At 36.7% G+C, this 13,566-nt stretch overlaps 3 protein-coding genes and 1 non-coding gene across 4 annotated transcripts; 3 read left to right on the forward strand and 1 right to left on the reverse strand.

The window, feature by feature from the left end:
• Positions 1–686: 686 nt before the first annotated feature.
• On the forward strand, positions 687–3,045 carry LOC105968487 (phosphoribosylglycinamide formyltransferase, chloroplastic). Its single transcript, XM_012993122.2, has 5 exons — positions 687–1,174; positions 1,459–1,570; positions 1,754–1,930; positions 2,435–2,561; positions 2,698–3,045. The coding sequence occupies exons 1-5, from the start codon at positions 805–807 to the stop codon at positions 2,809–2,811; spliced, it is 900 nt and encodes a 299-aa protein (XP_012848576.1). The 5' UTR covers positions 687–804; the 3' UTR covers positions 2,812–3,045.
• Positions 3,046–4,852: 1,807 nt separating this feature from the next.
• On the forward strand, positions 4,853–4,963 carry LOC148766053 (small nucleolar RNA snoR109). The gene has a single exon (XR_016029457.1). It is a non-coding gene; the product is annotated as a small nucleolar RNA snoR109 (small nucleolar RNA).
• Positions 4,964–6,453: 1,490 nt separating this feature from the next.
• LOC105968326 (uncharacterized) lies at positions 6,454–7,760 on the reverse strand. Its single transcript, XM_012992956.2, has 2 exons — positions 7,247–7,760; positions 6,454–7,150 (listed from the first exon to the last, which is right to left on the reverse strand). The coding sequence occupies exons 1-2, from the start codon at positions 7,674–7,676 to the stop codon at positions 6,639–6,641; spliced, it is 942 nt and encodes a 313-aa protein (XP_012848410.2). The 5' UTR covers positions 7,677–7,760; the 3' UTR covers positions 6,454–6,638.
• Positions 7,761–12,360: 4,600 nt separating this feature from the next.
• LOC105968755 (uncharacterized) lies at positions 12,361–13,558 on the forward strand. The gene is made up of 2 exons (XM_012993418.2): positions 12,361–12,703; positions 12,805–13,558. Exons 1-2 carry the CDS (start codon positions 12,508–12,510, stop codon positions 13,275–13,277), a joined length of 669 nt encoding a protein of 222 aa, XP_012848872.1. The 5' UTR covers positions 12,361–12,507; the 3' UTR covers positions 13,278–13,558.
• Positions 13,559–13,566: the final 8 nt, after the last annotated feature.

Genomic DNA, 13,566 nt, shown 5'->3' on the forward strand with positions numbered 1-13,566 from the left:
AGTTTTGACAGAATTCTAATTTTGGAATAAGTTTTTATTCCAATTTTTGAAAACAAATGTACAAATAAAATGCTTATATTGTTTTTTAAATTTCTGAATTTCGAAAATCAACACAAATTTTCACTCCTCGAAATTTCCGAAATTGAATTTGAAATGGATTTTCCACATTCATTTTTTTTCCCTTTTTCGAAATTGTATTTTCTGAATCTATAAAATATTTTTATAGATGAATGCACTTAAATAAGTTCAATCAATGTGTTTTGTTGTATATAGGGGTGCAAACTGCAAGCGACCCGAACTTGGTTTTTTGGCGAGCTTAAACTTTTCGAGTTTTTGTTTTTGAGCTCGAGCGAGCTCGAGCGTGTTAAACTTCCATTTTGTGTATTTTTTTCAATTTTAAATGTTATAAATTATAATAAAAAATTCAAAATAACAAAAAATAACTTGTAATGTAATTTTTTAATTATCTATATGAATTTATTATTTAATTTTATATTAGTTATATTAAAAAAAAAAAAAAATGAATTCAGACTCGACTAGTCAATGAACTCAACCTCAAAAAAATTCAATTCGAACATTTATCGAGTTGGCTCACCACCGAACTCCCGAGCCGGCTTATCTCATTTACCCCTAGTTGTATAAAGTATAAACATTAAAAATCTCAATTTCCAATAGTTGAAAAGAATCCATGGAGAAATACAGTGGTAATATTTTAGATTTTAATGACCATAATCCGTTTTCGAGGAGGCATAAACCCCACCGCCGAAGTGCATAAAACCCCTATTTCTGCTAATTTCAATTGCAATGGAAACCCAAAACCCCGTTCTCCGGAGCTCCGTTTATCGATCCGCTTCTTCAATTCAAACCCGGAATACCCGTTTACCCACAAGATTACCCATATCTGCAATCGGTTCTCCAAAATGGGTTTCTCAGTGTTCATTATACGCAAACTGTGCACACACCAATAGAAACTTACAGTGCAGAAATAGTGTCGGGGAAGCCGAATACAAAGGGGTTTCTTACTTGGAAGACGATAAGCCAAAATCAAATATCACAAGGAAAAATTTGGCAGTGTTTGTATCTGGCGGAGGCTCCAATTTCCGGTCAGTTCACACGGCGACAACTAACGGCGATGTTCATGGCGATGTTGTTGTTCTAGTTGCTAGTAAACATGGTACATTCTCCTTCTTCTTTATTATTGTTATTATTTTATTTTTTGGGAATGCTTGATTGATTGGTTAAAGCTCTCAACTTTCTTGCAATTAATGGTCTCTCTCTCTCTCTCACACACACACACACATATATGTATTTTGAAGAATGTTTGATGGTGAAAACTCTCATTTTTAATATTTAAAATTAATAACTATGAAGAATGCACATACCATGGCATTATTTACTTATCATTATATATTTTTTGCTGATTTATTGACTCTAGTAGTTGTATAATTCAATGTGTAGATTGCGGAGGTGCAGAGTATGCGCGCGAGAAGGGTATTCCGGTAATTGTGTTTCCTACAACGAAAGACAGCCAAGAGGTTCTTTCTGCTGAAGACCTTGTCGTTGCTCTGAGGTTAGAGCTTAATTATTTATCGAAAGTAGTCATGTAATGAGTGTCGAATGTTGTTCATTCGAAATCATGTGCAATCTTTCGGATATTGCCACCTGGCGGAGTTATTTCTTCCACTTCGATACCTTTCCTTTTTCTCTTTTCTTTATCTTTTCTTCTTGTTTATGCACATTACCCCGTGTGCAGATCCTACGAGGTTGACTTCATTCTTTTAGCTGGTTATCTGAAGCTTATTCCTGCTGAATTGATTCGATCGTATACGAAGGCCATACTGAATATCCATCCGTCACTTCTTCCAGCATTTGGCGGAAAAGGGTACTACGGTATGAAGGTGCATAAAGCCGTCATTGCTTCTGGAGCAAGGTATATAGAACTCGACTCCTTGTTTTAAGATGATTGTATTCTTTTGAAATTAATAAGTTTCGTATTAAAAAAAAAGCTGCTTAGGACAATTGCCATTGGTGAGATGTCGATTATTGGCTCATTCAATTGTTCGTTCGTTTTAAGCGACAATCCTTAATCATTCGAATTTGGTTCACACCATTTATTTGGGAGTGACGAACATAATCAAGCAAGAACTCTCATTTGCTCTTCAGGCTCGTACCTTCAGCTTTTTCTTGAATCGTTAACGACCTAATTTATTGTAATAATCTAGGAATTTCTAACAAAGCATAGTTTATCAAAGGTTCGTTAGAAAATATAGGAATAGAATTCCGAAACGCAAACTTTGGCAAGAACATGGATCGTTTTTTCACAAGTAATTGTTGTATCCATTTGTATTTCTTTTTTCCCTCTACGTTTCACCTTGTTTGTCTTCCTTAAAGATACAACTTATTGAAATGTTTATATGTATTTATATATAAATAGGTATTCGGGTCCCACAATCCACTACGTTGACGAAGAGTACGACACGGGCCGGATCCTTGCTCAAAGGGTAGTCCCTGTACTAGCAAAGGATACACCCGAGGAACTTGCTGCTAGAGTTCTTCACGAGGTAATCTAATTTTTTTCACAGTCAACCTTATTTTGGATGGTCAAAATTCGAACATCGAACTTGGATTTGTTTTATTCCGATTTTTTTTTATCTTGTGCTTATTAATTCTTACGATGTGAAATCATTTCAAAATCAGGAGCATAAATTATACGTGGAGGTATCGGCTGCATTATGTGAAGAACGGGTAATTTGGCGAGAAGATGGTGTCCCTATTATCCGGAGCAAAGAAAACCCCCTCGATTATCAGTAGAAAGTATTGAAGCAGCATAGGGAAAATGTGGGGCCCACAATGGGGGTTTTGACCCCCACAAAAAATGTAGTTTTCTTATAAAGAGATTTGTTATTTTTCTAGAATTCTAAAAATGCAGCACCACACACGACACACCATAACCTGGCTGGTTTCATGTGAGGTGAAGATTAATGATGTATTAACCTTAAAAAGAAAAACATAATATTGGATTTGGATTGACGGATTTTGATTTGATGAGCGGATTATCGGGTAGATAAATTTGACACCGTATAGGTGAGCGTAGAAGACGATACATTATAGAGGGAGGTGATTGTAATTATCCAAACATGAAGAATATTTTCGTAATTTAACCTTAATTCATGGGTGACCGTAATTTGCCCTAAATATTTTTATTTGAGTACACAATAGAAGAGTTTTTGGTAGATGTGATACGACGTTGTTTGATTATTTTTTATTAAAATATATTACTCATAATTCATCAATGTTTGTTCCTCAATTGTGACTGAAAAATATCATTATAGATTATAATTACCAGACGAACTTAATTATTCAACCTGAAATGATTTACGCGGCAGCAAAATTACGAATGTCGTTCACAATAGTCTTATCTTTCTCTCTCTAAAAATCCTCAAATCCACCCAAATCCCAAAACCCTCAAAAGCCCCAAAATTCACAAAAATCCTCAACATCTCTCACAAATCCTCCCAAATATGAAAATCTCGTCAATTTGAAATGTAATTAATCATCTAAAGTAGTTATATATATTGAATTTGGGGTTAATCATGTGAAAATCCCACGAAAATCGCGATTTGGGGCTGTTTTTAGTGTTGGGTTTTCGAATTTTCCACGCCCAAAATGGGAGTGGGAAAGCAGTTTCCACGCCTGGTTTAGGCGTGGAAACTGCTTTCCCACGCCCATTTTGGGCGTGGAAAATTACTTCGGGCGTTCGGTCCAGACGCCGGTTTTGGACCGGTCGTCCAGTTCATTTTTTTTTTGCCCAGTATAACCGAATTGAATGAGTATAATTAAATAAGTATTAGTTATCAAACTTGCAGTAGCCTAGTTGGTCAGGCGTTTCATCTATTTCACTATAGACCCGTGTTCGAGCGTATTTGTTTACCCAGTATAACGAAATCGATAATTATAGTTAAATAAGAATTTATTACTAAAATGACTGTAGCGTAGTTGGTTAGGCAAGTTAGAAATTCAATAGATGGCGCTCGTGTTTGAGTCCTTAGAGTAGCACAAGTATATATGATTTTTTTAATTTTTTTTTTAAAACTTATTCAGCACGCGCGCCCAAACCGAGCGCGGATAGCTGTGATGGACGCCCAAACCGGGCGCCGGAAGTACTTTTCCGCGTCTAAACCGGGCGTGAATCGAGCTGTTTCGCACCCAGTTTAGTCGTGAAACCTATTTTTCGGCATCCAAATTGATCGTGGGTCGCGTTTTCGCGATTTAAAGAACAAAAGCGAACAAATTTTTCCTCATTGGATTCCGTATCTCGATCCTTATTCGATGCACTCATTTTTTTTTTGCAAATGGCTGCAATAACATGAGTTTTGGAATGATTTCTAATATAAAAGCTAAAATTGTAGAGAGAGAAAGAAAGATAGAGAGTGAATTTTTTAAAACGACATTCGTAATTTTGCTACCGCGAATACCAACACTCATTGAAAAAGAAGAAATTGCTACCATGTACTAGAAGCTAAAGTCGCGTAATGCAAACGCGAGATAGAACTCAGGTCAAGTAGGCCCAAATAAATATGTGGTCAAGCGTGCCATTTACAGAGTCCAGCCCATTTAGAACTAGCTCTTCTATCTATATAAACCGCGTCAAATCGCTAGGGTTTTACATCATCATCTTTACTTCTCTCTCTGCCTTCGCAGTTTTCTTGCTGGTTTTAATTGGCTTCCGTTCTAGTTTTGAATATGTATATTTTTTATTTATTTTTATTTTATTTTGAAAGGAGAAGAAAGCTACATGTACTCCAAGGAAGGGTGAAAGAATTAATACCCTTAAATCTTGATTTGCCAAAAATGGCTGTAGCTATATTGAATTCATGAGAAGTTATCTGGCCGGTTGTTGTTTTTGGGATCTCGAGATCTCAATCTTCCGTCGACACATCTGCTTACCGAATTTCTCACATTCTTCTTTTCACCTTCTTTTCCAATTTCATTTACTTTTTTCCAATTAATTCTTTTAATTTTAATATCTAAAATCTTTTGGGGTCACCTCCGCCAGGAGGCGGCGGCGGTTGAGATCTAACCCTGAATTTTCCGATGTCCCTTTTGACTTTAGTTTCAGTCTTTCGGATAAGTCAGAAGAGTATAAAATTAAAAAGTGAATTGAGAATTAATTAAATTTTCATTAACCCAATATATCTAATTATTAATATTATAAATTATGTTAAATGTTTTAAAATTCGTAGCATAATCAAAGTTAAATGGTCAGATTCGTCTTTAAGTTACTGACTTATTCCCAGATTCGAGACTAATCAGCCGAATATATAGTGGTTTGACTTTAGTTTCAGTCTTTTGGATAAGGGTATAAAATTGAAAATCGAATTAATAATTTAATCAAATTTTCATCAACCCAACTTATCTGATTATTGATATTCTAAATTATGTTGAATGGTTGAAAATTAGTGACATAATCAAAGCTTAATGTAGTTTATTCAAAGAAATTTTAATCAAATGTCGTAAATCAAATTTTGGTCGAAGCATTGTCGTGTGATGTTTTACAATGCGACTCGCCACGTGTCTAGAGCCTAGTGGTGCGGTCAATTTTGGAACATATGAACAATATTTCTCATTTTTATTTTCAAACATTAATTCTTGTTCTTTTTTTATCATCAGTCAAATAATAAAGTAAATCACTATCAGTGAAATATACCTGTATACTATTAAACGGTAAACTATCTAAAATAAAATTAGTATCGAGGGAGTAAGGGATCTGATTGGTTAAAGAAAGCTGACTGGACAAGCTAGCTAAGCACTTGAACAACTGCACTAGTGATGCAGGAAAACAACTGAAGAGAAGTTGGTTACCCTAAATAACTTGTGGTGACATGCAACACGTGGAGAAGAGCTGGATCTTGTCATCTTCTGAAACGCATATGTATAACTGACTTGTTAGTTTATGTGAGAGAAATTGAGAAACATACTGCAAGAGATTAGAGAGAGAAAACGCCATAGCGAAATTGAGATTGATCTCTCTTTGATCAACACAATTTAGGGTTTTTTTGTGAGTAATTTACTGCGACTGTGTGTTCTTGTAATCGTTCCTGAGTTCTATTGACTGCCCGATAAAATGAGTTTTTGTCAATCCTTGATCCGAACAAGTAAAATTCTCTTGTTCTTTCATAGCTTTTAGTACAAGTTAGTATTCGTCCTTTGTTGAATTTCGTCTTGATTTCAGATCAATACTTATAAAACTCGTTCGTCGTCTGTGCAACTGAATTGACGCACAGGCAAGCAAACCCAATTAAGCTCCATCTTATGCACCGTTGTCGTATGGAACGGATAAAGAAAGATAAATCATTTGGATAGATCTCACCATTGAAAACCATCATAATTTCATTATCATGATGAAAAAAACATAATCCAGATACATTTCTTACAAGACTTCCATATTCCACATTGATTGATCGGAATCCCACGATCCATTTCGATTTTCTTTTTCCACAATGGACAACGAAATGAAAAAAATAATTTCTAAATCATAAAATCATATGCATATTTCTACTATACACGACACTATTTACATATTCTCTAAACTTCAACAAAATGATATAATCTAATGGTTGAAAACCAAGCACACAATTTTAGAGTACCACCATTTCCTTTTGCTTAAACGCCGCCGCCAAATTACCAACCCTACCCCCACTTTTGGTCGTAAAATCAACTCTGCAATATAAGGAAGCACCCATTGCCGCCGCGGGAGCAAAACCGACAAATCTATTTCCGGCCAAGTCCTTGGCCGCCGCCACTCCCCCTCGAACCTCGTTAATTGTCCGTTTGTAGGACCCAAACCACTTGGCTTTCAAGTAGGCTAGGCGGCGCCACGGCGGCAAGGTTAAATCGACGCTCTTCATCGACTTTCTCATGGCCCTGCACATTAGCTTCACCAGCCTGCTCAACTCGTCCTCTTTACAGACAAAAATCTGCGGAAATAAATCGAGCAACGACGTGTAGCAACCCGTCGGACGTGCGATTGTGAACTCTCCTGCTATATATACTTCGACGATGTATCGTGTTTCGCCGGCTTTCACGTCGACGTACTCGTAGTTCCCCGACGGAATCCGGCCATTTTTCTCCCACTTCGATTTGCACATGCCTGTAATAAAAATTGTCAGAAAATGTCAGAATTTAGGTTTAATATATATTTTAATCAAAAAGTGGATAACCGTAACCAATTAAGAAAGAAGCTCACCGGCGTCCAAGCCACCGCTGCGCAACCGAGCCATCAGCCGCCGTTTAAAATCCGGCGACGAGTAATTGTCGCCGGCGGCGACTTCTGCCAACGCCTTCTCCACCTCAGCATGAATACGGCTTCTGAAGACAACGTCGTTTTGGTCGCGATTGAACAATTTCTTCAGAGAATCTTCGAGTTCGAAATCCTTAGAGTTGTTTTGATCCGATTCGTCACCGTCGTCAATCCGGTTCCCATTCTCATCACGATCGATGACGTCATCGTCGGTGGTTCTAATTTGCTCTCTGATTTCCCTCTCGAAGAAGGAGTTGACGAGATCGGACAAATCTGCGGAGGAATGCTCGCTGCCGCTGCTCTCGTATGACCTAACCCTAGCCATCTCGTCGAAGGCGGCCGCCATCCTATTGAACCTCACCGGAATATTCACCATTTTCCCCGTCGATTAATTCTGAATTATAAATTTCCTTCTTCCTCTTTTGAAAAATATCTTTATCACTTTAGAGAGAGAGAGAGAGAGAGAATGATTGAAATATTGGAAAGAAGAGGGCTTTATGGTTATATAGAGAGAGAAAATGAAGTATCTGTATATGGCGGAATGATGTTAACATTTACGTTACTGTGTCGAAGAAATGGAGTCACTTCACTGTAATGATGTGGACATTTTTGTCGGAATTATGATTATATGTGTATCTATATATATCTGTGTGTGTGTATATGCGCTTGCATATGTATATATATACAGATACATACAGAGAAAATTAAATACTAATGCACGCAGCTTTTTTGCTCAATAATTGGAAGGGAAATGTGTAAAATGTACACAGAGTGGAAAAGTAGACCAGGTTCAGTATATATATAAAATTCAATTACCCGAGGAGTGTGGAGAAATTCATCAAATCAAATGACGTGTGGTAAAAGCCAAAGGTCTAGTTAATTAGATTGCTTCATTTAGAGTTGATTAGTTGTGTTCTTATTTTTTTTGAATGAATGAATGAGTTGTGTTCTTAATTATGATTCAATTTGATTTCTATACGACTCAGATTAATGTCAAATCACGAAGAAAAAAAAAACACTTATGTTTGGATAATTACAATCATTCGATCCTTCAACTATGAATCTTCTTACAAGTCCACTCTTGTGGTGTCAAATTTAATGGAATCTTCTAATTTATGTAGAATGCTATTTAGTTTGTACCCGTTTTACACAATTCGAACTCCACGTGTTGAAACAAGATGATCATAACACTAGTAGAAAATTTGTTTTTTACTACGAAATTGTTTGCTACGGTAAAAGCCGTAATAAAAGGTATTTTTTACTACGGAACAAATTTTGAAGTCGTAGTAAATACTAGGATTTACCATAGCAAAAAACGTATTTGATACGACTATTTACCGTAGCAAAGTTTTTGTCACGCCCGTATATTCTACGGGGCAAATTCATAGCAAATGCGTAACAAAAGCCTTTTTACTACGAATTTGATATATTTTGCTACGGTTAATGGTCGTAGTAAAAAGCAAAATTTTTCTACTAGTGTATAAGTTGTCTCTTGGTTAACAAAAAATATCTGATTGTGGTGCATCAGAAACTGCGTTTTTGCACAAAACGAGTGCAAACTAGAAAACAATCCATTGAATTTAGAAGATTATATTGAATTTGACACCATAGGAGATGACTTATTCATCTTATTACTCCTTTTACAGATGTACGAGTCATAATTTATTTTGATGATGCAAGTTTCTAGTGAAGTTAACATGATCTAGTATTAGTGAAACTTGAAGAAATTAAAGCCTTAATCTACTATATATACACATCATCTATATGGTTAATTAATGAATATATGATTTGCGGGCTATTATATGACAACAGTTACCGTACATTTTACTGAGTGTATATATATGTGGTTAATTAGGGGTTTGGTCTTTAATTTGTGAGAATAAATGGTACTATAGCTAAACAATTTTGGGAATTTATTGACCAAGTAATTTTCAGACAATGTTACACAAGTTCAACAAAGTTATATTATATGGATATCGCCACCCAATCAGTGAAGATAACAGTCAAATTGAACACATGCATCTAAAATGGTAAGTACTATTTTGTTATTATTTTTATTTTCTTTCCATTTGTGGTTATGGGTGTGGAGACTCGAGGCCGCAGTGATCATATAGTCCAATAATATTGGCCAAGTTCATTGAGCCTAAATTCAGTCCAAGTTCATTGAATCTTTCAGGATTAAAAGTAAACCATCATCAAATTATTGCGCAGCTAAACATTTCTTTTGGACTTATAAAAAATAATAAAATAAAATTGAAGAAAATATTATGTACATAAATGGCATTTGTCCTCGTTCAAGGATAGATGCATTATATAATATGTTTAAAATATATATGCATGTGATATTCATAAACGATATTGTACATATGTGAAGTATATATATATATATATATATATGTGGGGAAATTTACGACATGAAAAGTATAGATGAACTTGGACGATTTGTTGGCCACATACAGTTGAGATTTGTCCAATGGAGAGAATGTGGCAGGGGAAATACGTACGTAGTACGTACTTAATATATATTCTCAATTCTGAAGATATATATAGATCATGTGATAAGCTGATAATACAAAGAGATGATGACGACTCTTCGTAATTAAGATGATTTAGGTATTCTTTTATTGTTTAAAACATGTTACAAATGAACACACCAGAATGATATGTATCGAACCCTAATCTCATTCAAACCTTATTTGAATTTTGAATACGAAAAACAGGAACACATGCATGATTTATAGTAGTGGTTCGGTTAATTGATATGTAAGTTGTAACCACTTACGGTGAGAAGCTCTCATTCAACCACACGCTTAAATTTTCGGGAGTTCGGGGGCAGCGCCCCTCATCCTAAAAGTGCAGAACTCATGACCTCTTCTAACTATTTGGACATCTTGACTACTGAAGCAAATTTGTTTTTAATATTTATGGTGGTCTATAGCATGCATGGCCACCCCTAAATCTGCCCTGCTAAACATGGCAAGGAAATCTTCTTAAAGTCTCTGTGTTAAAATGATCATCTATACAGCTTAGCTCCTTTTAATCAGCTGCACCCTTAGCTCCTCAGTAGACCACAACCCTTGATCTAATCTTCGGACTAAAATAATGTTAAGTTTTGAATCCAATTAATGATCTTTCGTATCTGGGCCATTTTTTAATGATTGCAGCCCTGGGCCCAACAACAACTTAAGACCACTGATCTGGTCAAACCCAATCTTGACGGTTCATTGTGTGAGATTAATCTTGGTCGTTCATCTCCTCTATCTTATTCCTCCCCCTCAAACCCTAGCAGCTCACTTTTCAGCTGCGCCGCTTTTCTCTCATCTTGTCTCCTTCTCACTTTACAGTGTTTCGTCATCTATTATTGTTTTCCGGCGACACCATTGCAGGTCTAGCCGAACAATGGGTGTCCTTGCCGTCGCAACACATTTAATGTTGAGGACCGTTGAATCTTCGTGTATATATAATATGGTGAGAGAGAGACAAGAGTGACTTACCTTTTATTGATCAAATTGAGTGTTTTCACACCTCGATACTCTTCTGTAAGTGATTGTGGAACTCTGAGTGAGGTAAACTGGGTTTGTGCTGAATGGAGAGGGTGAGTTTGTGACTAAGTTGACTGTGCATGCATGTGTTGGTGAGTCAACTCAGTGTGAGTTTGGGGTAGATCTAGGGTTTAAAATCAGTGACAGTTGCTTGATGCTTGTTTTCATTTTGGAGTTGCCACCGGACCTTGAATCTATTGGATTAAACACTGGAAAAGGGAATTGAGCCATTTTATTTATACATGCAGATCTTAGCTTGAGCTATTTATTATTCTATCTATTTCCCTCTTTATGTTACTACGGATCTATGGCTGAATTTAAAGGAAACTGAACGTAACACTAGGGATTGAGAGATCAATCACCACACTTAGTTTGTTACTAATGTTACTTACAACGCATAATTAACAAGTCAATTAGAAGCTCACACGCCAAAGATAATCTTGATTAATGTTGCTTCCAAAATTCAAAGATTGGGCCTTCAATTATTAAATGTTTAATTGATTGGGCCTTTAATTAGTTGGGCCCAAGAGCAAAACAGTTCACATTACTACATTCAGTTGCCCTTAAGTGGACCGAAAAATGACAAAAACATATGTCGAAGAATAGGCAGGTCCATCGGGCGGTTGTCACCTTAAGAAAAGACAAACATACATGCATGCATGAAATTGAATTGGAGGACACGTGTCATCTGTTGGCAACTACAAGGCTGTGCACATTACACGAAGCCATTCCAACCCCATTACTTAATTATAACTACTACTCCCTCTGTCCCATATTATATGTCTTTTTAGAGAGTTTTTTTTGTCCCAAATTATTTGTCATTTTAGATTTTCAATGAAACATTAATTGCATCATTTTCAATTTTACCCTTAATCACTCCTAATTAATTAGTTAAGAATCAATTAATGTTGAGGATATTTTAGTAATTGTATCTGTTTTTTTACTATAATCTATGTACATTTATTGATTTTCTTAATATGTGCAAAACAAACCAAAACGACATTTAAATTGGGACGGAGGGAGTAAGTTGGTACCCAATATATTCGTGTTACATTTAATAGACGACTATATTATAAAAATATATGTGTATATTAAATGATCTTTTTTATGACTATGCATGATCTATATCTATAATATATAGAACGACGTGTAGTATAATAGGCAAGTTTAAGCCCCTAGCTCATTTGTTTGTTTATTTATTTTATAATTAATTAGGTAAAGGCAGAATAGGGAGGGTGCATGCAGGAATTGAATCAATACTTGCAGACTATATTAATGACTCTTTAAATGTGGAATTATATAAAAAGCTATAATGAGAAAATCTAAGGGAATCTTATCGTTGATTTAATACCAAATTCAAAAAAGTCTTTAAAAATTACTTTTTGTGTGGTTTGAAAAAGAAGAAAGTAAAAAAAAGGGGGTAGGTAGGTAAATGTTGAAAATGGAGTAAAGATAGAGGAAGCACGTGGGCATTTACTAGTAGTAGTAGAGAGTAAATGGTTAAAAATAAGGCAACGAGACACCTACCACGTACTTCCCACCACCTCTATCTTTTACCTTTATTTATTGGAAACTTCACCCCCATTCTTATTTCTTCACTTGGAACTCCTAACCCTCATTCTTCACTTTTAGGGCATTTTTATTTTTCTATTTGGGAAATAGTTAATGGTTTCTGCAGTAGTTATGAAGGTGGTCTTCGCCGCCGTGGCTCTGGTGGTGGTTGCTCTGAGTAGTGGTGGCGCTGGGGTTTCAGCCCAAACCCACCACGTCGTCGGCGGCGGCGGCGACCACGGATGGGGACCCGCTTTCAACGTCAGCTCTTGGTTGTCGGGCCGGGTCTTCAAGGTCGGCGACAAAATATGTGAGCAAAACCCTCTCCTCTTTAAACTCTCTGTACCCATGCTTTTTTCTAGTATAAAAATCAAGTCTTGTAATAATTTTATATATGCCTCCTATAAACAGGGTTCAACTACTCAGGAACAGAGGACAGCATAGTTGAGCTGCAAAACATGGAGGAATTCGTGTCCTGTAATTTCACCAACCCCATCAGAATGTACACCGACGACCCCACTAGCCACGTGTCCCTGGACGAAGAAGGTGTGAGATACTTCGCTAGTGGAAACCTAGAGAGTTGCAAGAACGGCCTCAAACTGCCCGTGCCCATTCAGCCCTCTTCTGATTCCGGGCCCCACCATGAGCCATCTCCTGAGCATTTTGAGCCGGCTCCTGAGTTCGACCCACCTGAGCATTTCGAGCCGACTCCTGAGTTCGGGCCACCTGAGCCCGTTGAGCCATTCGGGCCGCCCGAGCATGAGTTTGGGCCGCCACCACCACTACCCATACCAACACCCGCTGCTGCTACCCATCTGAATGGGCTGTCTGCTGTGTTAATTGCTGGGCTGCTGAGTTACTACATAGGCTGCCACTTTTATTAGTAGATACCAAGCCCGCTATTTATTAGTGATAATAAAGCGTCTTTCACTAGTGCTCTATGCACTGTAGGTGAAAAGCGTGTTAGGGGCTTATCAATCAGTCTGTTGCTTTTTTTCTATTTCAGACTCGGTTTTATGTAATCTATTTTCTTGCTTTTTTTTTCCTTCTGGTATTACTGCATCAAACCGCTTGGATGGCCTCCGAGCTTGGTTTAAAACGAGCAGTTTGTATTATGTTTTATTTCGGTTCAAACTTTTTTAAGACAAAACAGTTTTAAATTTCATCGAAGCT

The sequence above is a fragment of the Erythranthe guttata genome, chromosome 13 (genome assembly GCF_056151865.1).
Source record: "Erythranthe guttata isolate IM_541 chromosome 13, IM_541, whole genome shotgun sequence".
Taxonomy (NCBI): Eukaryota; Viridiplantae; Streptophyta; class Magnoliopsida; order Lamiales; family Phrymaceae; genus Erythranthe; species Erythranthe guttata.

Coding starts and splice junctions, on each gene's coding strand:
- LOC105968487 (XM_012993122.2), top strand. CDS start 805: ATGGAAACCCAAAACCCCGTTCTCCGGAGCTCCGTTTATCGATCCGCT. Junction 1,571..1,753: donor GACCTTGTCGTTGCTCTGAG/GTTAGAGCTTAA, acceptor CCCCGTGTGCAG/ATCCTACGAGGTTGACTTCA. Junction 2,562..2,697: donor CTGCTAGAGTTCTTCACGAG/GTAATCTAATTT, acceptor TTTCAAAATCAG/GAGCATAAATTATACGTGGA.
- LOC105968326 (XM_012992956.2), bottom strand. CDS start 7,676: ATGGTGAATATTCCGGTGAGGTTCAATAGGATGGCGGCCGCCTTCGAC. Junction 7,151..7,246: donor CAGCGGTGGCTTGGACGCCG/GTGAGCTTCTTT, acceptor TTTTTATTACAG/GCATGTGCAAATCGAAGTGG.
- LOC105968755 (XM_012993418.2), top strand. CDS start 12,508: ATGGTTTCTGCAGTAGTTATGAAGGTGGTCTTCGCCGCCGTGGCTCTG. Junction 12,704..12,804: donor CAAGGTCGGCGACAAAATAT/GTGAGCAAAACC, acceptor TCCTATAAACAG/GGTTCAACTACTCAGGAACA.